This window comes from Macaca mulatta, chromosome 6, assembly GCF_049350105.2.
Source record: "Macaca mulatta isolate MMU2019108-1 chromosome 6, T2T-MMU8v2.0, whole genome shotgun sequence".
Lineage (NCBI taxonomy): Eukaryota > Metazoa > Chordata > Mammalia > Primates > Cercopithecidae > Macaca > Macaca mulatta.
The window spans coordinates 185,023,496-185,047,369 of NC_133411.1; the positions used below are offsets into that span (position 1 = coordinate 185,023,496).

At 44.2% G+C, this 23,874-nt stretch overlaps 2 protein-coding genes across 2 annotated transcripts in view; both read left to right on the forward strand.

The window, feature by feature from the left end:
* Nucleotides 1–93: 93 nt before the first annotated feature.
* Nucleotides 94–16,402, forward strand: LOC144341296 (protein FAM153B-like). Its single transcript, XM_078004377.1, has 14 exons — nucleotides 94–107; nucleotides 153–331; nucleotides 4,257–4,315; nucleotides 5,563–5,641; nucleotides 7,593–7,663; nucleotides 8,102–8,132; nucleotides 9,759–9,817; nucleotides 10,272–10,296; nucleotides 13,341–13,411; nucleotides 13,875–13,899; nucleotides 14,547–14,617; nucleotides 15,085–15,109; nucleotides 15,753–15,823; nucleotides 16,289–16,402. The coding sequence occupies exons 1-14, from the start codon at nucleotides 94–96 to the stop codon at nucleotides 16,400–16,402; spliced, it is 894 nt and encodes a 297-aa protein (XP_077860503.1).
* A 1,703-nt stretch (nucleotides 16,403–18,105) lies between these two features.
* The window catches only part of LOC707623 (uncharacterized), a 48,560-nt gene continuing 42,791 nt past the window's right edge, over nucleotides 18,106–23,874 (forward strand). The window contains exons 1-5 of the mRNA XM_078004378.1: nucleotides 18,106–18,187; nucleotides 18,499–18,569; nucleotides 19,327–19,357; nucleotides 20,993–21,060; nucleotides 21,526–21,550. Of these exons, the coding sequence (XP_077860504.1) occupies nucleotides 18,106–18,187; nucleotides 18,499–18,569; nucleotides 19,327–19,357; nucleotides 20,993–21,060; nucleotides 21,526–21,550 (277 nt within the window). The remainder of the gene's footprint in view (nucleotides 18,188–18,498; nucleotides 18,570–19,326; nucleotides 19,358–20,992; nucleotides 21,061–21,525; nucleotides 21,551–23,874) is intronic.

The window sequence follows — 23,874 nt, forward strand, 5'->3', positions numbered from 1 at the left end:
TTTGCCTGCACAGTTGTAAGTGCAACCCACAGTGTAAGTCCTTTCTGAAGCCAAACTCAGATTCAGGGGGCTTTGCTCTGCGGATGACGAACAATGGGATCAAACATGTAAGCTATGAATAAATAATGACTCATTTCTCTGATCTTCTGCAGCAAGATATCAACAGCTGTCTTTATTTTAATTCATTTTCCAGTGTGTTCCAGCCAGGATGAAGTAGTGGATCCTGAGGTGCCCAGGAAATCCCCCGTCAGACACCACCACAGGCATAAGAAGCGAATTCTCCATCACTGGCATCACGACCGTGTACACCCTAGAGTTGCATCAATGGAAGGTATCGTGGAAATTCAGTTGTTCAGTTCATTCATGATATGATTTCTAGATTCTTCAGTGTCTCATATTTCAGACAATTGTAAAATTGTGATACTATATTCTTTATTCCACATGTGCATATTTAAATGTGTTAAGTCAATCATTAGTGCTACAACTACAGGAGTAAAGGTGTATTTCCATTCCAGGTTTGGGTTTATTTTTAATAGTAAATAACATCTCAGTGCAAATTGTAGACATTTTGCTGATTGTTAAAATATTAACTAAAAAGGATCTTTTTCTGAGACAGTATTGCCAGGTTTGTAAAGTGATGGACATCACTTCAAACTGTTTGGAAGTAACCTAAAAATGGAGGAAGTGGTATCAAAAATTTCTATATACCCACCTTCCTCAGTTTTGTTTTTGTGATCCCATCTTACATGAGTGTGATAACGCTTGTAACAATGACTGAGCCAATAGTGACACATTCTTATGAACAGAAGTCCAGGGTGAGCATCAATGGCTAAGCCAATAGTGATAGATTCTTATGAACAGAAGTCCAGGGTTAGCATCAGTGACTGAGCCAATAGTGATACATTCTTGTTAAGAGAAGTCCAGGGTTAGCATCAATGACTGAGCCAATAGTGACAGATTCTTATGGACAGAAGTCCAGGGTTAGCATCAGTGACTGATACAATAGTGACACATTCTTGTTAACAGAAGTCCAGGGTTAGCATCAATGACTGAGCCAATAGTGATAGATTCTTATGAACAGAAGTCTAGGGTCAGCATCAATGACTGAGCCAATAGTAACACATTCTATGAGCAGAAGTCTAGGGTTAGCATCAATGACTGAGCCAATAGTGATAGATTCTTATGAACAGAAGTCCAGGGTTAGCATCAATGGCTGAGCCAATAGTGATAGATTCTTATGAACAGAAGTCCAGGGTTAGCATCAATGACTGAGCCAATAGTGATAGATTCTTATGAACAGAAGTCCAGGGTTAGCATCAATGGCTGAGCCAATAGTGATAGATTCTTATGAACAGAAGTCCAGGGTTAGCATCAATGGCTGAGCCAATAGTGATAGATTCTTATGAACAGAAGTCTAGGGTTAGCATCAAAGGCTGAGCCAATAGTGATAGATTCTTATCAACAGAAGCCCAGGGTTAGCATCAGTGACTGAGCCAATAGTGATAGATTCTTATGAACAGAAGTCAAGGGTTAGCATCAGTGATTGAGCCAATAGTGACACATTCTTGTTAACAGAAGTCTAGGGTTAGCATCAATGACTGATTCAATAGTGATAAATTCTTATGAACAGAAGTCTAGGGTTAGCATCAATGGCTGAGCCAATAGTAACACAATCTTATGAACAGAAGTCCAGGGTTAGCATCAATGACTGAGCCAATAGTGATAGATTCTTATGAACAGACGTCTAGGGTTAGCATCAATGGCTGAGCCAATAGTGACACATTCTTATGAACAGAAGTCCAAGGTTAGCATCAATGACTGAGCCAATAGTGATATGTTCTTATGATCAGAAGTCCGGGGTTAGCATCAATGACTGAGCCAATAGTGATAGATTCTTATGAACAGAAGTCTAGGGTTAGCATCAATGGCTGAGCCAATAGTGATAGATTCTTATGAACAGAAGTCCAGGGTTAGCATCAGTGACTGAGCCAATAGTGATACATTCTTGTTAAGAGAAGTCCAGGGTTAGCATCAATGACTGAGCCAATAGTGACAGATTCTTATGGACAGAAGTCCAGGGTTAGCATCAGTGACTGATACAATAGTGATAATGTTCTTATGATCAGAAGTCTGGGGTTGGCATCAATGACTGAGCCAATAGTGATATGTTCTTATGAACAGATGTCCGGGGTTAGCATCAATAACTGAGCCAATACTGACACACATTCTTATGAACAGAAGTCCAGGGTTAGCATAAGGTTCACTCTGTGTTGTCCAGTCTATGGATTTTGACAAACTCACATTGTCGTTTGTCACCCTGATGGAATAATTTCACACCCTAAACATGACCTGAGCTGCACATACTACTTCCTTTCTTCTTTTCTGAGGATTCCTGACAACCATAGATGATTTTACTGCCTCTATAGGTTTCCTTTTCCAGAATTTTATAGAGTTGGAATCATAGGCTATGTAGCTACTTATGACTAACTTATTTTACTTAGCAATATACATGTAAGATCTTTTGTATCATTTTGAAATTTAACAGCTTAGTAATTCTTAGCAGTGAACAATAGCCCATTGGTGTCATCAAACAGTGTTAGCTGGTTCTGTCACCTCCTGAAGACCATCTCAGCTGCTTCCAGTGTGGGCAATTATGAATAAAGCTGCCTACATTCTTGTGCAGATTTTAAGACGAACATAATTTTTAAATTTAGCTGGGTAAATATGTAGAATTTTGATCACTTGCTGGTAAGACTATGTTTTCCATTGTAATTGTTAGGTAGAATTCACCAGTATAATTATATGGGCATTTTTTTTTTTTTTTTGTACGTTATTACTTACTGATCAAATTCTATAATGGATAGAAGCCTACTCAGATTGTCTATCTCTTCTTTGGGTGGTTATGGTAGTTTCTCTTTTTGAAGGCATTTGTCCATTTCATTTGAGCTAGGAAATTTGTGGGCATAGACACTTGAATCTCACCAGTTGCCTACTTGGTTCTCTTCCAAGGGTACTGTGCTTCCTGTCATTCCTACTCTAAAACTTTTTAATACACTTTCACTGCTGCACTTAAAAATTGCAGGCATAGATTGGTTGAAAGTATTCTGTTATTGGCCAGGCTCAGTCGCTCACGCCTGTAATCCCAGCACTTTGGGAGACTGAGGCAGGTGGATCATGAGGTCAGGAGATCAAGACCATCCTGGCTAACACGGTGAAACCCCATCTCTACTAAAAATACAAAAAAATTAGCCAGGCGTGGTGGCAGGCACCTGTAGTCCCAGCTACTTGGGAGGCTGAGGCAGGAGAATGGTGTGAACCCAGGAGGCGGAGCTCACAGTGAGCCAAGATCACACCACTGCACTCCAGCCTAGGCGACAGAGTGAGACTCTGTCTCAAAAAAAAAAAAAAAAAAAAAAAAGGAAAGTATTCTGTTATTATTTTCTTAATGTTCATGGGATAAGCAGGGATAATTCCTCTTCTATTCATGTTATTTGTACATCACGTCTTCTATCTTTTCTTTGTGATTAGCCTGGCTGGAGGTTTACCAATTCTATTGATCTTTTCTAAGAAGCAGCTTTTGGTATTGTTGAGTTTCTTTGTTTATTATTTCTATTACATTGATTTCTGCAAATATTGCTATGTTTTTGGGGATGGGGGTTGCCTTGTTTACATTACACTACACTTTTTTCTCTCGTTTCCTAAGGTGGAAAGTAAGACATCTGGATTTGGATTATGTTTAGTTTATTTCACAGAACTGTGAATGTCTCTAATGCCTCTGAAGTGCGCACTTGATCATTCAAATAATAAATATGATGTATTTTGGCCACAATCTTGATTTTAAAGCCAATAAAATGGATAAGTGCAGAAGGAGCATATGTAGATCCAGGAAAGATAAATGACATTATAACATTTCAACAACAAAAAAAGAAAATTTACCAGGCCTCAAAATGCACAAGGTGGTGATAGGACACTGTCATGGAATCAGCAGTGCATCTGTGTGCTGCCCTGTGTGAACACTGCCTGTTTCACAGTGGTGAGGTGGCTTAGCCAGAGAACCAGGCCCTGACTTCTGTGGCTTTCCTGATGGTCTCATTTGCCTTCCCTCATCACCAAGGAGGGTGTCCCAGTGGCAGCCAAGTTTCTGCCCTTAACCCACCTCCTTTACACACGCCATCCCCCTGTCCCCAGCACCCAAGGCTGCTTAAGGGATTCCTTCTGTGGAACCAACATGCTGACAGTTACTCTGTGTTTCCTAGATCACAGTGAGAACCTGGCGCGGAAGCGTTCATCTAAGGATGTCCCAGGTGTTCACGTGGTAAGTTCTTCTTTATGTTTCTGAGATGGAAATGCTGTTGCTCTTGGTTCTTTTTTATTTTATTTGAATTGAGATATGAAAATCTTACCATGTGTATTATAGATGATTCAAAGAATTTTTTGGTGGGAAAATGTGAGGGTTCATTACCGGTAAGAAATGATCTCAAATGGCATTCTTAGATGACACCTTCAGTTATGAACTATATGGCAGAAAGAATTTTTTTAGGGGAAAAGCTTTCTTCTTACAACATTGTGACTATACAACCAAAACAATGTTGAAAGTCTTGCATAAAAATCTTGTGCCTGGGCCTGGCGCAGTGGCTCAAGCCTGTAATCCCAGCACTTTGGGAGGCCGAGACGAGCGGATCACGAGGTCAGGAGATCGAGACCATCCTGGCTAACATAGTGAAAGCCCATCTCTACTAAAAAATACAAAAAACTAGCCGGGTGAGGTGATGGGCGCCTGTAGTCTCAGCTATTCGGGAGGCTGAGGCAGGAGAATGGCATAAACCCGGGAGGCAGAGCTTGCAGTGAGCTGAGATCCGGTCACTGCACTCCAGCCTGGGTGACAGAGAGCGAGACTCCGTCTCAAAAAAAAAAAAAAAAAAAAAAAAATTCTTGTGCCTTTCCAGAAGTGTCTTCTAGGCTTTATTTTGGGACCATTGCCTCAACCAGTGTCTCCCATCTGCTTTTCTAATGTCATCAAGTAAAGACTTGTATGGTGAAACCCCATCTCTACTAAAAGTACAAAAATTAGCCAGGCGTGCTGACCAGCTACTGTGATCTCAGCTACTGGGGAGGCTGAGGGAGCAGGATCGCTTGAGCCCAGGAGATGGATGATTGCAGTGAGCCGAGATCATGACACTGTACTCCCACCCGGGTGACAGAGCAAGATTCCAGCAGAGAGAGAGAGAGAGAAAGAGAGAGAGAGAGAGAGAGAGAGAGAGAGAGAGAGAGAAGAAGGAAGGGAGAGAGAGAGAGAAAGAGAGAGAGAGAAAGAAAGAAGAGAAAGAAGGAAGGAAGGAAGGAAGGAAGGGGGAAGAGAAGGAAGGAAGGAAAGAGAGAGAAAAAAGAGAGAGAAAGAAAAGAAAGAAAGAGAAAGAAAGAAAGAAAGAAAGAAAGAAAGAAAGAAAGAAAGAAAAAGAAAGAAAGAAAAGAAAGAAGAAAAGAAAAGAAAAAGAAAAACCTGTGCACACAGGACACAGCATGGTCTGACCCTTACAGTGTTTTGTTTTTCTCTAAATGCAGGTGGACAAAGACACAGAGAAAAACAGTATGCATTCTGGGATCACTGCTATGCTGAGGAAAAATTCTGGTGTTGACAAAGGTAACACTTTCTTGCCTCATTTCTTCTGGAGAGCCACTCTGGTTTGAACTTCCTGCCAGAAATGAGGTTCAAGCACTTTTGTCTTAAAAAGTGAATAACCCAGTCAAGAAATGTGACCATTGACTCTAGTGCCTGGAAGGCACAGTGTCATTTGGATAGAAGAGGTTGTTGGGCATCAGGGTCGGGAGGTATGGAGGAATGAGTCAATGTGGAGTGATTGTGAATGTCTTTGCAAGTTTCTGTGCTTTTCCCCAGAAAATGTGTTCCCATATGCAAAGCACAACACAAAGATTAATATCCTGCAAACGAAATTTCATCACCACTGCATTTTCCAAAAATCAACCCATTCATTCCTCACCACAGCTGTAGCCGAAGGTGAAGTTTGATATCCCCAGTCCTCACATGGAGATGATGTAGAGATGAATTTTCCAGGCTTTTGGTCTCCTAAATGGAAATGGCATAGATGAACTCGGGAATGGGTGGAAGGTTGATGCTGTGGGCTACTAGTCTGAAGTTATCACATGGCCCTGGTGTAACTTGTCACCATATCAGAGAGTCCTTAGCATCTATGTGTGTATGTGGAAGCATATTGGCCTATAAAGATCTCTAGCACTGTATACCACAATAGAATGGTCTCAATGGTCAGCTGGTCCAGAGTTTGAGTAGGTTCATTGTATAGTGGACTTTGGTGCAGTCATTAATATGAAACATACAGAGGGAGCTGCCAGGCCTTTGGTCTTAAGTGATGGGGTATTCTTCAGCTCCTGGTCAAGTTCAGAGAACATTCAGGAACATATTCTATTGTATTTAATGAGATTGTCACCACAAACGTTAGAAATGCTCCATTTCAGTAGCAAATATACCCAAGACACAGCACCCAACAAGATCTCAAGGAGCCAATTGTCTGTTAGCCTGGAGCCCATCTCCTCTGCTGGAATCTTCTGCACAACTGGGTAAGAGAGGGTCAGCGTCCCCACCTGCTGCCACCCATGAAGGGCTGTCACAGTCCTGGAGCCAGTATGAGTATGACCAACAGCGGGCCCCATGACACACACACACAGTGTTAAAAGGAAGAGCAGAAGGACAAATATCACATGCCAAGTAGGGATCATCTTTAAATGGTAGGATAATTGAGTAGTTTCAATTCTTGGTTTAGTCTTCTTTGAAACAAAAGGTTAGTGAATACATAGAATATTTTGGCTAGAATTAAATCTCCTCTTTGAAGAAAGTACAAAATGTTCCAGCTGGAGACGGTGGCTCATGCCTGTAATCCCAGTGCTTTGGGAGACCAAGGAGGGCGGATCACCAGAGGTCAGGAGTTCAAGACCAGCGTGACCAACATGGAGAAACCCCATCTCTACTAAAAAATACAAAATTAGCTGGGCATGGGAGCACATGCCTGTAATACCAGCTACTCAGGAGGCTGAGACAGGAGAATTGCTTGAACCTGGGAAGTGGAGGTTGCAGTGAGTGGAGATCACACAATTACACTGCAGCCTGAGCAAAAAGAGCAAAACTCCATCTCAAAAAAGAAAAAAAAAAAAAGATCTAGAAGAATTGAAAAACACAGCAGCAGGACATGTTGGTCCTGGGGAGGAAATGACCTCAAGGGGATCAAGAAGGGAGGGCAAGTTAGCTCAGGTCAGGTTAGGAAGGAGGAGCCCTGGATGCTGCAGGGAAACACTGTGTGGTGGGCCCTGTTTCAGATGGGTTATTTATGTCGAAGAGGTTGCCATAGCTGCAGGACCAAGGCTCTGTCTTCCGTGGCCTTCTTGATGCCTTCCTTCACCATTTGCCTTCACTCTCCATCATGGAGGATGGACCGGCAACAGCTGAGTCTGTGCTGTGAACACACCTTTCCACACACGCCAGCCCCGTGTCCACAGCTCCAAGACCACCTGAGGAATTCACTCAGTGGATCTCATGTGTTTATAGTGACTCTGTTTCCTAGGTGACCTGAAACACCTACAGCAGCATATGCCAGGGCAGACATCCTCTGAGGAAGCCACAGGAGTTCACATGGTAAAGTCTTTTTTCCCTCTGAAATGGAAATTTTATTTCTCTTGGTTTCTCTCCGTTTCAACTGAATTAACATGTCTAAATCTTAACCGTGTACATTATAGGTGACTGACAGAATTTCTTGGTGGGCAAATGTCAGAGTTCATTATCTACTAAAAAATGGTTTCAGATGGCATCCACATTTACACACTGTGTGTCAGCAGGCATTTTCCTCTAGAGAAATGCCTTCTTCTTGAGAAGTATTTGGAATTGTCAAATAAAAACAATGGAAAACCTTGCCCAAAAATTTTGTGCCTTTCCACGAATGTCTTCTAGATATCAGGGCCATTGTCTCAACCACTATTTGCCATCTGTTTTTTTTAACATCAACAAGTGAAAAAAAGACCTGTGCACACAGGACACAGCCTGGTCTGACCCTCATAGTGTTTTGTTTTTCTCTAGATGCGGGGGGACCCAGCCACACTGGCAAACGGTACGTATTCTGGGATCATCTCTTTGTTTACGTTCAAAATCTTAGTGTTGCAAAGATGACACTGTTTCACCTGCTTTTGCTCAAGAGCCAGTCTGGTTTGAGCTTTCTGCCAGAAATTAGATTTGGAAAGTTTGGTTTAAAAAACTACTAAGAGTCCAGTAAACAACTGTAACCATGGTACTGTCATCCCTGGAAGCAGCAGTGTCATGTAAGGTGGGGTGGTTCATCAGGGTTGGGAGGGACAGGGAGAGAGTGTGTATGGAATGATTGTGGATGTCTTTGGGAGTGTGTGTGCATTTCCCCAGAAAACATACTCCCATGTTCAAAGCACAACACAAGGATCAATGTTCAAGAAAATTTCCATCACCACTGCACAGTTTACATAAATCAACCCATTCATCCTCCAGCACAGCTGTACCTGAACATAAGTTCACTATCCCCAGTCCTCAGATGGACATGGTGCAGAGACGAATTTCCCAAGCTCTTGGTCTTTTAAATGGAAGAGGCACATGTGCAGTCGGGAATGAGTAGAAGGTTAATGCCATGAGCCACTACACTGAATTTATCACAAAGCCCTAGTATAATTTCTTGCTAGGCCAAGTTATTCCAGCACTTGTGTGTGCATATGGGAGAATGAAAACCTATTCAGATCCCAAACACTATCAAGACTGGATGGTGTCAGTGCTCAGCTCACCCAGGGTTGGTTTGAGCAGGTACATTGTACAGTGGGCTTCAGTGTGATCATTAATGTAAAACACAGAGTCCACAGGCTTTTGATCTACAGCGGTGAGATCATCCCTCAGCTCCTGTTCAAATGCAGACAATAATCAGTGGGATATTCTATTGTATTTAATGAGATAATCACCGCAAGTCTTAGAAATTCAGTGGAACCCAATCCCAAGACATAGCATCCAATAAAATCTCAAGGATCAACCTGGGTTGATCTCCTGCAGAGCTGGGCTGGAGAGAGTCACTGCCCGCTCCCCGCTCCCCTCGCTGCTCCCCATGACAGGCTGTCCCCGTGCTGGAGTCAGTGTGAGCATGAGGAGCAGTGCACTCCATGGTGCACACACATCGTGTTGAAAAGGAAGAGTGGAAGGACAACTATCACATGCTAAGTAGGGGTCATCGTTAAATGGTAGGATGATTGAGTATTTTCAAATCTTGGTTTGTTTCCTAGTAACAGAAAGTTGGTAATAAAATCTTTTGGCTAGAAATAAATCTCCGCTTTTAAGAAAGGTTGCTTCTTGTTCAGTACAAAATCTTCTAGGAAGGATGATATACAGAGCAGCAGCACATGTGGATTTCAAGAGGAAATGACTTTGGCAGGGATCAATAAGAAGACAAGTTAGCTCAGGTCCAATTAGGAAGGAGGAGCCCTAAGAGGCTCCCAGGGAAACACAGCCTGCACTGCATGGTGTGTCCTGTTTGAGACTGGCTATTTCATGTTTACGAGGTGGCCTGTAGGTAGAAACCCAAAGGCCCTGATTCCCTTTCTTCCCTGCATCTCTCCTGTGCCTGCTACCCTCCCCCAACACCCACCTTAAGCAATGTTACTGAATTGTTCATGAGCAACACCACCACGGTGCTGACGGTCACTCTGTATCCTCCTTGTTCTGACGACAGATGTACATCAGGAGCCGTCCAGTGACAACCGAGACGGGGAGGACCCAGAGGATGTGAAGGTCAGGCCACCTGGATTTCTCTGAGAAAAACTGTTGCTTATCTTATTTGGATTAAATTAAGATATGAGAATCTGACCATGTATATCTTAGATTAGTGACAGAATGCCCTTGGGGAGAATTATGAGAGTCTGTCCCCACTGAGGCTTGATTTAAGACTGGGAGAAAATGACAGCATCAGTCACACATTGTGGGGCAGTGAGCTTTTACCTTACCAATTTTGTTCTCTCTTTGGAGCAAAATCACTTACTTGCCAACCAACACAGGCTTGAGAGGAAACACGCTCTGAGAAAAATTTGTGTCTTTAGTATGATTCAATTTGCTTTGTTCTTCTTTGGGTTCCTTTGAACACTGTTTTCCATCTTGTTTTCTAATGTCACTAAGCAAAGAAAAGTCCTGTGCTCACAGGACACAGCATAGTCTGATACTCATAGCAATTTACTTTCTGTCATTACAGAAATCGTCGGGAGTTCCACCGGAGGGTATGTATTGCGGAGCCGCTCTCATGCTGATGAGTCACCCAGATGATGAGGAATGTGCCACTGCCTCGCTGGCTTTCCCGTAGACAGGCAGCCGGAGCTGAGCGTCCTCTCATGAATGAGGACCTAGGCTGTGATGGGAGAAATGATTTTTCTAGATAAGAAACAGTGGCCACATTCTGCAGCCCCTGGGAGCAACTGTGATCCCTGAAGGTGGGGTGTGATCCTGTGCACGGGGCCGGCTCATGTCATTTGTGAATTCATGCGGTGCTACGGTCAGTGTGTCTGGGTGTGTGTGTTTGGGTTTCCATACCACATATCCCCAGATTTACTAGTGTCCACATTCTCAACAGAGATTTCCGTCACCGTTGTGGTCCTATTACAGGCACATGAAAAAATCAGCTTGTAAGCTTCCAGTGTGTGCAGTTTATTTCATGCACAGGATACTTTAATTAACCTAAAGGAAATCCTGTCCACACCCAGGAAATTTTCACTCGGCACCAATAGAACAGAACTGTGTCAGGATCTCTGCTCATTTTATTTTTTTCCTTCAGAATTCCCTGCTATACTTTATTTTCTAATAAACCTCACCTCTTCACAGGCCTTTCTATTCCTCATGCCTTTGGAGAGGTCATGACACCTCACTCTAGCCCCTTCCCTGCTTTACAAGCCTCTTCTACCAAAGCCCTCAGAAGTGACCCTCCACGACCCATCTTGAGCAGGGAGAGTCGGGGGCTCCTTCCTGTGCATTTACAGCCTGGTGCAGCCTTGTGCTACAGCCAGTTCTGCTGGAAAACTGAGAAGAGAGGAGGCTGCATGTGGGGTTGGGGTGAAATCACCCCAATTTTCTCCATTGAGGCCTCATATTGACCATCAGATAACGTGGTTCAGAATAGATAATGCCAGGGTCATGTAGAGTTTCCGCCTTGTATCCCTCAGCCTAGTCATGGTTTCTGTGTCCTCGGCTCAGAAACAGCAACAAGAAAAGAGAACCAAGGGGTTTGCCCTAGGGTCTGAGAGGCAGGATGAGCACTTGCCTTCCTAGCAGGATGGAGGGTGGCTCATGCATTACAGATGGGGAAAAACAAACTCGGCTGTGGTACCGCAGAGGCTCCATGATGTCCCCATTGAACCGACTGTTGACAAAGGTTGGTTGTTTGCACCTGAAGGCTTTTGAAAAAAAACAAGTGGATGCAGCTGGTTTTGGTGAATCGGAATATAAATGGTACCAAATTATAGCTTGAGTTTTTTCTTGGAGTATGCATTTGGTGGAAACTTACTGTGTATAAATCAAATTTGATTGCTCTGTAGGTATCAATACTTATCCCACATTTTAAAACAATCAGACTGTTGTGATTTTAAAACGTCCCTCACTAACCTCAGAAACTATGTCCTCATAATCCAATTCCCCTAGTCATCTTTATTGTCTAGAATATAGTTTTTTGTGGCTACTCAAGGGGCCTTCTGCTGACTGATTAAAGGTACAAATCAGTGTTACCCATGTTGAGGTTCTAAGAATTCACAGATAGCTGCCCAGTGGGCTCTATGAGAGAGAGAGCAGGTACAGCCTTGGCCTGGGCCTGCAGAGGAACATGATTTGGAGGAGCAGAAGGAAGGCATGAGGGCAGCAGAGCCATGGGGAAACCGAGGTGCAGCATCAGCAGAGTCAGTTCCACATCATCACCTGGGCGCGGCCGGAACGTTCACGCCACATCTGAAGGAGGAGTTGAGCTCTGACTTCGTGGCTGGCCTGAACATTGCCCATCTTCCTAAAACCCTGGACAGAGGTGCTACTTTCTTGTTTCTTGTCTTCTCCATCTCCCTGTGTATTGATGGCAAAGGCACCATCAGAAATTAGTGAGAGACAGAGAACAGGAGTGAGTGCCTGAAATGTTCAACTTAGCCCAGAGAGAACATGATCAGCAGGGACGGACTGGAGGGTCAGGTCAGACACGGAGTAGTTGCCACGCTCGATCTCCCTGTGGCTGGAACAATCAGCTCCTGGGAGTCGCCGGACAGCTGGTCTTTGTGTAGCTGCTATTGGCCCAGAGTGGCCTGGCCCAGAGTTCCGTTTTACTGGAGGGAGCCTCAGCTCCCAGAGAGGGCAGCTGCCCAATGCTAGTGTCACAGGAGGTGAGGAGGGGACCCTGCTCTAAGGCAGCTGAGCTCAGCAAAGGGAGAGGGGCTGCTCTGGAGTTTAGGTGGTCCTTGCAGCTTTCCCGTGTGACCCATAGGAGATCAGTTTCTCTGTTTCTCTGAGACAGACTTGCAATCATCAGTCCCAAAGTCTGTAGTCTCCTACTCATAGGTGGAGGAATCCTGGCCATGGCTGGTCACTGGGAGGGCAGGGACTGTGTCCTCCTCATTCTTTCTACTCCCAGAGCTCAGCCCTGGGCAGCCCATGTTGGGCCCCGTGATGTTCTGATGCCTGCATTCCTATTCTGAGATCTAGCACAAGTGTGCAAAGGCTTTCTGCTCATTTTCTATAGTCTGTGGGTTCCCACACTTACCCAGGTGCCTGGGTGGGTTGTAATCCAGGGTCAGGGGAGAAGAGCGTGGGCTCCTCAAACAGTGAGGTTTTCTCTTCTCTGCTCCTGCGGTTCTGCTCGTGTCTTCTCCTGAACTGTGCACTGAATGATTACAATAATACATTTTGTATGTTTTACGAAAACTATGTCGGAAGTTCAATAAAATGGATGGAAAGTGCAGGAGAAGCATATGTAGACCCAGGAAAGACAAATGACATTGTCACATTTCACCAGAAAAGTGGAAATTTCCCAGGCCTCAAAATGCATGGGAGAAGGAAGAGACACTGTCACAGCATCGGCAGTGCCTGTGTGTGCTGCCAAGGCTCTGTCTTCCATGGCTTTCATGATGGTCTCACTGACCTTTCTTCATCACCAAGGAGGATGCTCTGGCAGGAGGTCCGTTTTTGCAGTTAACCCCCCTTGTCTACATGTGCCAGCCCCATGTTTTTAGCGCCCGAGTCTGCCTGACTGATTCCTTCAGCACATCCAATGTGCTGACAACGGCTCTGTGTTTCCTAGAGAGCGACGAAGGCTTGTTGTTCGAGCGTCTGCTCAAGGTACCATCTGAGAGCTTCCCTTACTCATTGAAGGTAAAGTGTTTTTGGTTTGTCTGAGGTGGGAATTTTATTTCTCTTCGTTTCTATATAAATTGAGATAAGAGATGGTGATCTTACCATGTACATTATAGATGACTTACAGAATGTCTTGGTGGGCAGCTGTAAAGTGAGTTTATTACCAGCAAGAATGAATTCAAGATGACATTTATAGATGACAGGTTCACTTAAAAACTCTATGGCGGTAAGCATTTTCCATAGTAGAAGTGCTTTCTTCTTGAAAATAATGGTGAACATGCAGTGAAAATAAACTTGAAAATCATGTACAAAAAAACTTGTGCCTTTCCACATGTCCTCTAGGTTTAATTTGGGACCCTTCTGTTGACTATTTTCACTATTTCCATTGGGTTTTCTCATGTCAGCAATGCAGAAAAGACCTGTGCACACAGGACACAGTGTGGTCTGACTCTCATCATGTTTTTCTTTTCCCTGATTGCAGAAAAGAGTACACTTTGAGGAAGAAGGTATGTGTTGTAGATTTACTTTTTTTTAATTTTTATTTTGCTTGAAATTCTGGGATGCATATGTAGAATGTGCAGGTTTCTTACACAGGGGTAAATGTGTCATGGTGGTTTGCTGCACCTATCAACCCCTCATCTAGGTTTTTAGCCCTGCATGCATTAGGTATTTATTCTACTGATCTCCCTCGTCTCACCCCTCATACCCCAGTGGTTAGTTTTTTGCTAAGGAAATATCTTAGTTTTTCAGAAAGGTGGCACTTTTTAACCTGTGTTTGGTGGAGAATTTCTCTGGGGCTTCCTAAGAGAAATGAGATTTTAGGCAGTTTGGTATAAAAAACAGTAAGACGTTGGTACAGATTTGTGACCATCTGCCTGTAGTCTCTGCAGGAAGTGGTGTCCCTTACATGAAAGGGTGGTGTGCATCAGGTTTGGGAGGTATGGAGGAGAGAGTGTACGGGCAGTGATTGTGAGTGTCTTTCGGAGTTTTTGTGCATGTTCAAAGCACCACACAAGGATTAATGGTTTAAAAAAAAAATGTAGTGCATCACCCCCCTTGTCTACATGTGCCAGCCCCGTGTTTTTAGCACCCTAGTCTGCGTGACGGATTCCTTCAGTGCACCCAACGTGCTGATGATTACTCTGTTTCCTAGAGCGTGACAAAGGCTTGTTGTGTGAACGTCCGCCCGAGATACCATCTGAGAGGTTGTTAGACTCTGTTGAGGTAAACTCTTTGTTGTTTGTCTGAGGTGGGAATTTTATTTCTCTTGGTTTCTATATAAATTGAGGTAAGAGATGGTGATCTTACCATGTACATTATAGATGACTTACAGAGTGTCTTGGTGGACATTTGTAAAGTGAGAGTTTATTACCAGCAAGAATGAATTCAAGATGATATTTATAGATGACAGGTTCACTTAAAAACTCTTCGGCAGTAAGCATTTTCCACAGGGGAAGTGCTTTCTTCTTGAAAATAGTGGTGAACATGCAATGAGAATAAACTTGAAAATCATTCACAAAAAAAACTTGTGCCTTTCCACGTGTCCTCTAGGCTTTATTTTGGGGCCCTCGTGTTGACTATTTTCACTATTTCCATTGGGTTTTCTAATGTCAACAATGCAGAAAAGACCTGTGCACACAGGACACAGTGTGGTCTGACTCTCATCATGTTTTTCTTTTCCCTGATTGCAGAAAAGAGTACACTTTGAGGAAGAAGGTATGTGTTGTAGGTTTACTTTTTTTTATTTTTATTTTGCTTGAAATTCTGGGATGCATATGTAGAATGTGCAGGTTTCTTACATAGGGGTAAATGTGTCATGGTGGTTTGCTGCACCTATCAACCCCTCATCTAGGTTTTTAGCCCTGCATGCATTAGGTATTTATTCTACTGATCTCCCTCGTCTCACCCCTCATACCCCAGGGATTAGTTTTTTGCTAAGGAAATATCTTAGTTTTTCAGAAAGATGGCACTTTTTAACCTGTGTTTGGTGGAGAATTTCTCTGGGGCTTCCTAAGAGAAATGAGATTTTAGGCAGTTTGGTATAAAAAGCAGTAAGGCTTTGGTACAGATTTGTGACCATCTGCCTGTAGTCTCTGCAGGAAGTGGTGTCCTTACATGAAAGGGTGGTGTGCATCAGGTTTGGGAGGTATGGAGGAGAGAGTCTACGGGCAGTGATTGTGAGTGTCTTTGAGAGATTTTGTGCATGTCCAAAGCACCATACAAAGATGAATGGTTTAAAAAAAATGTAGTGCATCACCCCCCTTGTCTACATGTGCGAGCCCCGTGATTTTAGCACCCTAGTCTGCCTGACAGTTTCCTTCAGTGCACCCAATGTGCTGACGATTACTCTGTTTCCTAGAGCGCGACAAAGGCTTGTTGTTTGAGCGTCTGCTCAAGATACCACCTGAGAGGTTCTTAAACTCTGTTGAGGTAAACTCTTTGTTGTTTGTCTGAGGTGGGAATTTTATTTGTCTTCGTTTCTATATAAATTGAGATAAGAGACGGTAATCTTACCATGTACATTATAGATGACTTACAGAGTGTCTTGGTGGGCATCTGTAAAGTGAGAGTTTATTACCAGCAAGAATGAATTCAAGATAACATTTATAGATGACAGGTTCACTTAAAAACTCTTTGACAGTAAGCATTTTCCATAGAGAAATGCTTTCTTCTTGAAAATAATGGTGAACATGCAATGAAGATAAACTTGAAAATCATTCACAAAAAAAACTTGTGCCTTTCCACATGTCCTCTAGGCTTATTTTGAGACCCTCGTGTTGACTATTTTCACTATTTCCATTGGGTTTTCTAATGTCAACAATGCAGAAAAGACCGGTGCGCACAGGACAAAGTGTGGTCTGACTCTCATCATGTTTTTCTTTTCCCTGATTGCAGAAAAGAGTACACTTTGAGGATGAAGGTATGTGTTATGGTTTTACTTTATTAATTGTTTTTATTTTGCTTGAAATTCTGGGATGCATGTGTAGAACGTGTAGGTTTGTTACATAGGTATAAATATGTCACAGTGGTTTGCTGCACCTATCAAGCCCTCATCTAGGTTTTTAGCCCCGCAGGCATTAGGTATTTATTCTAATGCTCTCCCTCGTCTTTCCCCTCATGCCCCAGGGATTAGTTTTTTGCTAAGGAAATATCTTAGTTTTTCAGAAAGGTGGCACTTTTTACCCTGCGTTTGGTGGAGAATTTCTCTGGAGCTTCCTAAGAGAAATGAGGTTTTAGGCAATTTGGTATAAAAAACAGTAAGACGTTGTGACAGAATTGTGACCATCTTCCTGTAGTCTCTGCAGGAAGTGGTGTCCCTTACATGAAAGGGTGGTGTGCATCAGGTTTGGGAGGTATGGAGGAGAGAGTCGACGGGCAGTGATTGTGTCTTTCGGAGTTTTTGTGCATGTTCAAAGCACCACACAAGGATTATATGTTTTAAAAAAAAAAAAAAAAAAAAAAAAAAAAGAGTAGTCCATCACCCTGAACACTTTACATAAATCAACCCATTGATTCTCCACCACAGCTGTCTGAAGTTTAATATCCTCAGTCCTAAGTTACTGGTTATGCAGAGATGAATTTCTCAAAGTCTTGGCTTTCTCAGTAGAGGAGGGAAATGTGAAATCAGGAGTGGTTGGCAGGTTGATTCTATGGACTTCTGTCCTGCATCGATCTCACAGCCATTGTATAACTCATCAGCCTGGCAGTGACTTTGGGCACCTAGGTATGCATGTGGAAGTACAATACATACAGAAATTCTATGCACTGTCTATGATCGTAGAATGGTCTTAATGGTCGCATAACCCAGGATTAGAATGGGTATGTTTTACAGTGGATTTGGGTGTGGTCAGAAATGTGAAACATACATGGAGAGGTCACAGGCTTTTGCTTCAGTGGTCGGTTTATTCCTCAGCTCCTGTTTAAAAGCAGAGAATAGGCAGGGTGTGGTGTCTCATGCCTGTAATCCCAATACATTGGGAGGCCGAGGCAGGTGAATCACTTGAGGTCAGGAGTTTGAGACCAGCCTGGCTAACACTGTCTCTACTAAAAACACAAAAATTAACTGGGTGTGGTAGCAGGTGCCAGTAATCCCAGCTACCCAGGAGGCTGAGGCAGGAGAATCACTTGAACCTGGGAGAGGGAGGTTGCAGTGAGCCTAGATCCTGCCACTGCACTCTAGCCTGGGCAACAGAGTGAGATTTCATCTAAAAAAAAAAAAAAAAAAAGCAGACAACAATCAGGGACATATTCTCCTATGTTTAATAACATGATTGCCACAAGTGTACATGTGCCCTAATTCAGCCCACACATCCAATACACAGTGCAGAATAAGAACTCAAGGAAGAACTGGGGTGTTCTTCTGGTGTCCATCCCCTCGGTGGGATTTCCTGCACAGCTAGTTTGGAGAGTGTTAGCGTTAGCCCCCCCACCTACTGTCCCCCGTGATGGGCTGTCCTAGTGCTGGAGTCAGTGTGAGCATGAGCAGCAGCTGACTCCGGGGACACATACATTGTGTTGAAAAGAAAGAGTAGAAGGACGAATAAGCTAAGTGCAGGTCCTCTTTAAATGGTAGGATAATTGAATATTTTCAAATCTTGGTTTAATTCTCTTTGAATCAAAGGTTCAGTGAAGTCATAGTATTTTTTGGCTAGAGTTAAGTTTTTTTGAAGAAAGGTTGCTTTTATGCAGTACGAAATATTTTAGGAGGGATGATGGACAGCAGCAGCAGCACATGTGGGTCCTTTGGGGGAAATGACCTCAAGGGGATCGAGAAGGGAGGGCAAGTTAGCTCAGGTCAGATTAGGAAGGAGGAGCCCTGAGATGCTACAGGGAAACACTGTGTGGTGGGCCCTGTTTGAGATGGGTTATTTCATGTTGAAGATGTCGCCTTAGCTACAGGACCAAGGCTCTGTCTTCTGTGGCCTTCCTGATGCCTTTCTTCACCATTTGCCTTCCCTCTCCACCATGGAGGATGGACCGGCAGCAGCTGAGTCTGTGCTGTGAACACACCTTTCACACATGCCAGCCCCAGGTCCACAGCTCCGAGACCACCTGAGGGATTCAGTCAGTGGAGCTCATGTGCTTATAGTGACTCTGTTTCCTAGGTGACCTGGAAGACCTGGAGGAGGATGTGCCAGGGCAGACATCCTCGGAGGAAGCCACAAGGGTTCACATGGTAAAGCCGTCTTAGTTCCTCTAAAATGGAAAATGTATTTCTCTCGGTTTCTCTGTGTTTCAACTGAATTAAGATGTCTAAGTCTTACCGGCCGGTCGCGGTGGCTCACACCTATAATCCCAACACTTTGGGAAGCCGAGGCGGGCATCACGAAGGCAGGAGATTGAGACCATCCAGGATAACACAGTGAAACCCTGTCTCTACTAAAAATACAAAAAAAAATTACCTGGGCGTGGTGGAGGGCGCCTGTAGTCCCAGCTACTCTGGAGGCTGAGGCAGGAGAATGGAGTGAACCCAGGAGGCGGAGCTTGTAGTGACCGAGATCTCACCACGGCACTCCAGCCTGGGTGACAGAGAGAGACTGCCTCTCAGAAAAAAAAAAAAAAAAAGATGTATACATCTTACCACGTACACTATAAGTGACTGACAGAATTTCTTGGTGGGCAAATGTCACAGTTCATTATCCACTAAAAAATGGTTTCACATGGTATCCACATTTACAACTGTGTGTCGGCAGGCATTTTCCTCAAGAGAAATGCCTTCTTCTTGAGAAGTATTTGGAATTGTCAAACAAAAACAATTGAAAATCCTGCACAAAAATCTTGTGCTTTTCCACAGATTTCTTCTAGATATCGGGGCCATTGTCTCAACCACTATTTACCATCTGTTTTTTCTTTAACATCAACAAGTGAAGAAAAGACCTGTGCACACAGGACACAGCCTGGTCTGAACCTCATAGTGTTTTGTTTTTCTCTAGATGCAGGTGGACCCAGCCACACTGGCGAAAGGTACGTAGCTGGGATCATCTCTTTGTTTACGTTCAAAATGTTAGTGTTGCAAAGATGGCACCGTTTTGCCTGATTTTGCTCAAGAGCCACTCTGGTTTGAGCTTTCTGCCAGAAATTAGATTTGGGAAGGTTGATTTCAAAAAATACTAAGAGTCCAGTAAACAACTGTAACCATGGTACTGTCATCCCTGGAAGCAGCAATGTCATGTAAGGGGGGGTGGTTCATCAGGGTTGGGAGGGACAGGGAGAGAGTGTGTATGGAATGATTGTGGATGTCTTTGGGAGTGTATGTGCATTTCCCCAGAAAACATACTCCCATGTTCAAAGCACAACACAAGGATCAATGTTCAAGAAAAATTCAATCACCACTGCACAGTTTACATACATCAACCCATTCATCCTCCAGCACAGCTGTACCTGAACATAAGTTCACTATCCCCAGTCCTCAGATGGACATGGTGCAGAGACGAATTTCCCAAGCTCTTGGTCTTTTAAATGGAAGAGGCACATGTGCAGTCGGGAATGAGTGGAAGGTTAATGCCATGAGCCACTACACTGAATTTGTCACAAAGCCCTAGTATAATTTCTTGCTAGGCCAAGTTATTCCAGCACTTGTGTGTGCATGTGGGAGAATGAAAACCTATTCAGATCCCAAACACTATCATGACTGGATGGTGTCAGTGCTCAGCTCACCCAGGGTTGGTTTGAGCAGGTACATTGTACAGTGGGCTTCAGTGTGATCATTAATGTAAAACACACAGAGTCCACAGGCTTTTGATCTACAGCAGTGAGGTCATTCCTCAGCTCCTGTTCAAATGCAGACAATAATCAGTGGGATATTCTATTGTATTTAATGAGATAATCACCGCAAGTCTTAGAAATTCAGTGGAACCCAATCCCAAGACATAGCATCCAATAAAATCTCAAGGATCAAATTGGGTGTTAGCCTTTCACCCACTTTCCCTGCTGGAATCTCCTGCAGAGCTGGGCTGGAGAGGGTCAGTGCCCGCCCCCACCCCCTTGCTTTTCCCCATGACAGACTGTCCCAATGCTACAGTCAGTGTGAGCATGAGGAGCAGTGCACTCCGTGGTGCACACACATCGTGTTGAAAAGGAAGAGTGGAAGGACAAATATCACATGCTAAGTAGGGGTCATCGTGAAATGGCAGGATAATTGAGTATTTTCAAATCTTGGTTTATTTGCCTTGTAACAGAAAGTAATGCAAACTTTGACTAGAATTATATCTCCGTTTACAAGAAAGATTGCTTCTTATACACTTCAATATTCTAGAAGGGATGATATACAGAGCAGCAGCACATGTGGATTTCAGGAGGAAATGACTTTGGCAGGGATCCATAAGAGGGCAAGTTAGCTCAGGTGTGATTAGGAAGGAGGAGCCCTAAGAGGCTGCCAGGGAAACACAGCCTGCACTGCATGGTGTGTCCTGTTTGAGACTGGCTATTTCATGTTGACGAGGTGGCCTGTAGGTAGAAACCCAAAGGCCCTGATTCCCTTTCTTCCCTGCATCTCTCCTGTGCCTGCTACCCTCCCCCAACACCCACCTTAAGCAATGTTGCTGAATTGTTCATGAGCAACACCACCACGGTGCTGACGGTCATTCTGTATCCTCGTAGCTCTGACTGATACACTACGGGAGCTGTCCAGTGACGAGGGAGAGGAGGAGGACCCAGAGGATGTGAAGGTCAGGCCACCTGGATTTCTCTGAGAAAAACTGTTGCTTTCTTAGTTTTACCTTATTTGGATTAAATTAAGATACCAGAATTTCACAACATATATCTTAGATTAGTTATACAATGTCCTTGGGGAGAATTTTGAGAGTCTCTTCCCCACTGAGTCTTGAATTAAGACAGTGGGAGAAAATGACAGCACCAGCTACACATTGTGGGGCAGTGAGCTTTTGCCTTACCAATTTTGTTCTCTCCTTGGAGCAAAATTACTTACTTGCCAACCAACATAGACTTGACAGGAAACACCCTCTGAGAAAAATTTGTGTCTTTAGTATGAGTCGATTTGCTCTGTTCTTTGGGGTTCCTTTGAACTCTGGTTTTCATCTTGATTTCTAATGTCACTAAGCAAAGAAAAGTCCTGTGCTCACAGGACACAGCATGGTCTGATGCTCATAGCAATTTATTTGCTGTCATTACAGAAATCGTCGGGAGTTCCACCGGAGGGTATGTATTGCGGAGCCCCTCTCATGCTGGTGAGTCACCCAGATGATGAGGAATGTGCCACTGCCTCGCTGGCTTTCCCGTAGACAGGCAGCTGGAGCTGAGCGTCCTCTCATGAATGAGGACCTAGGCTGTGATGGGAGAAATGATTTTTCTAGATAAGAAACAGTGGCCACATTCTGCAGCCCCTGGAAGCAACTGCGATCCCTGAAGGTGGGGTGGGATCCTGTGCACAGGGCCAGCTCATGTCTTTTGTGAATTCATGCGGTGCCACGGTCAGTGTGTCTGGGTGTGTGTGTTTGGGTTTCCGTACCACATATCCGCAGATTTACTAGTGTCCACATTCTCAACAGAGATTTCCGTCACCGTTGTGGTCCTATTACAGGCACATGAAAAAATCAGCTTGTAAGCTTCCAGTGTGTGCAGTTTATTTCATGCACAGGACACTTTAATTAACCTAAAAGAAATCCTGTCCACACCCAGGAACTTCTCACTGGGCACCAATAGAACAGAACTGTGTCAGGATCTCTGCTCATTTTATTTTTCCTTCAGAATTCCCTGCTATACTTTATTTTCTAATAAACCTCACCTCTTCACAGGCCTTTCTGTTTCCTCCTGCCATTGGAGAGGTCATGACACCTCACTCTAGCCCCTTCCCTCCTTTATAAGCCTCTTTTACCAAAGCCCTCAGAAGTGACCCTCCACGACCCATCTTGAGCAGGGAGAGTGGGGGGCTCCTTCCTGTGCATTTACAGCCTGGTGCAGCCTCGTGCTACAGCCAGTTCTGCTGGGAAACTGAGAAGAGAGGAGGCTGCAGGTGGGGTTGGGGTGAAATCACCCCAATTTTCTCCATTGAGGCCTCATATTGACCATCAGATAACGTGGTTCAGAATAGATAATGCCAGGGTCATGTAGAGTTTCCGCCTTGTATCCCTCAGCCTAGTCATGGTTTCTGTGTCCTCGGCTCAGAAACAGCAACATGTAAAGAGAACCAAGGGGTTTGCCCTAGGGTCTGAGAGGCAGGATGAGCACTTGCCTTCCTAGCAGGATGGAGGGTGGCTCATGCATTACAGATGGGGAAAAACAAACTCGGCTGTGGTACCGCAGAGGCTCCATGATGTCCCCATTGAACCGACAGTTGACAAAGGTTGGTTGTGTGCTCCTGAAGGCTTTTGAAAAAAAACAAGTGGATGCAGCTGGTTTTGGTGAATCGGAATATAAATGGTACCAAATTATAGCTTGAGTTTTTTCTTGGAGTATGCATTTGGTGGAAACTTACTGTGTATAAATCAAATTTGATTGCTCTGTAGGTATCAATACTTATCCCACATTTTAAAACAATCAGACTGTTGTGATTTTAAAACGTCCCTCACTAACCTCAGAAACTATGTCCTCATAATCCAATTCCCCTAGTCATCTTTATTGTCTAGAATATAGTTTTTTGTGGCTACTCAGGGGGCCTTCTGCTGACTGATTAAAGGTACAAATCAGTGTTACCCATGTTGAGGTTCTAAGAATTCACAGATAGCTGCCCAGTGGGCTCTATGAGAGAGAGAGCAGGTACAGCCTTGGCCTGGGCCTGCAGAGGAACATGATTTGGAGGAGCAGAAGGAAGGCATGAGGGCAGCAGAGCCATGGGGAAGCCGAGGTGCAGCATCAGCAGAGTCAGTTCCACATCATCACCTGGGCGCGGCCGGAACGTTCACGCCACATCTGAAGGAGGAGTTGAGCTCTGACTTCGTGGCTGGCCTGAACATTGCCCATCTTCCTAAAACCCTGGACAGAGGTGCTGCTTTCTTGTTTCTTGTCTTCTCTATCTCCCTGTGTATTGATGGCAAAGGCACCATCAGAAATTAGTGAGAGACAGAGAACAGGAGTGAGTACCTGAAATGTTCAACTTAGCCCAGAGAGAACATGATCAGCAGGGACGGACTGGAGGGTCAGGTCAGACACGGAGTAGTTGCCACGCTCGATCTCCCTGTGGCTGGAACAATCAGCTCCTGGGAGTCGCCGGACAGCTGGTCTTTGTGTAGCTGCTATTGGCCCAGAGTGGCCTGGCCCAGAGTTCCGTTTTACTGGAGGGAGCCTCAGCTCCCAGAGAGGGCAGCTGCCCAATGCTAGTGTCACAGGAGGTGAGGAGGGGACCCTGCTCTAAGGCAGCTGAGCTCAGCAAAGGGAGAGGGGCTGCTCTGGAGTTTAGGTGGTCCTCGCAGCTTTCCCGTGTGACCCATAGGAGATCAGTTTCTCTGTTTCTCTGAGACAGACTTGCAATCATCAGTCCCAAAGTCTATAGTCTCCTACTCATAGGTGGAGGAATCCTGGCCATG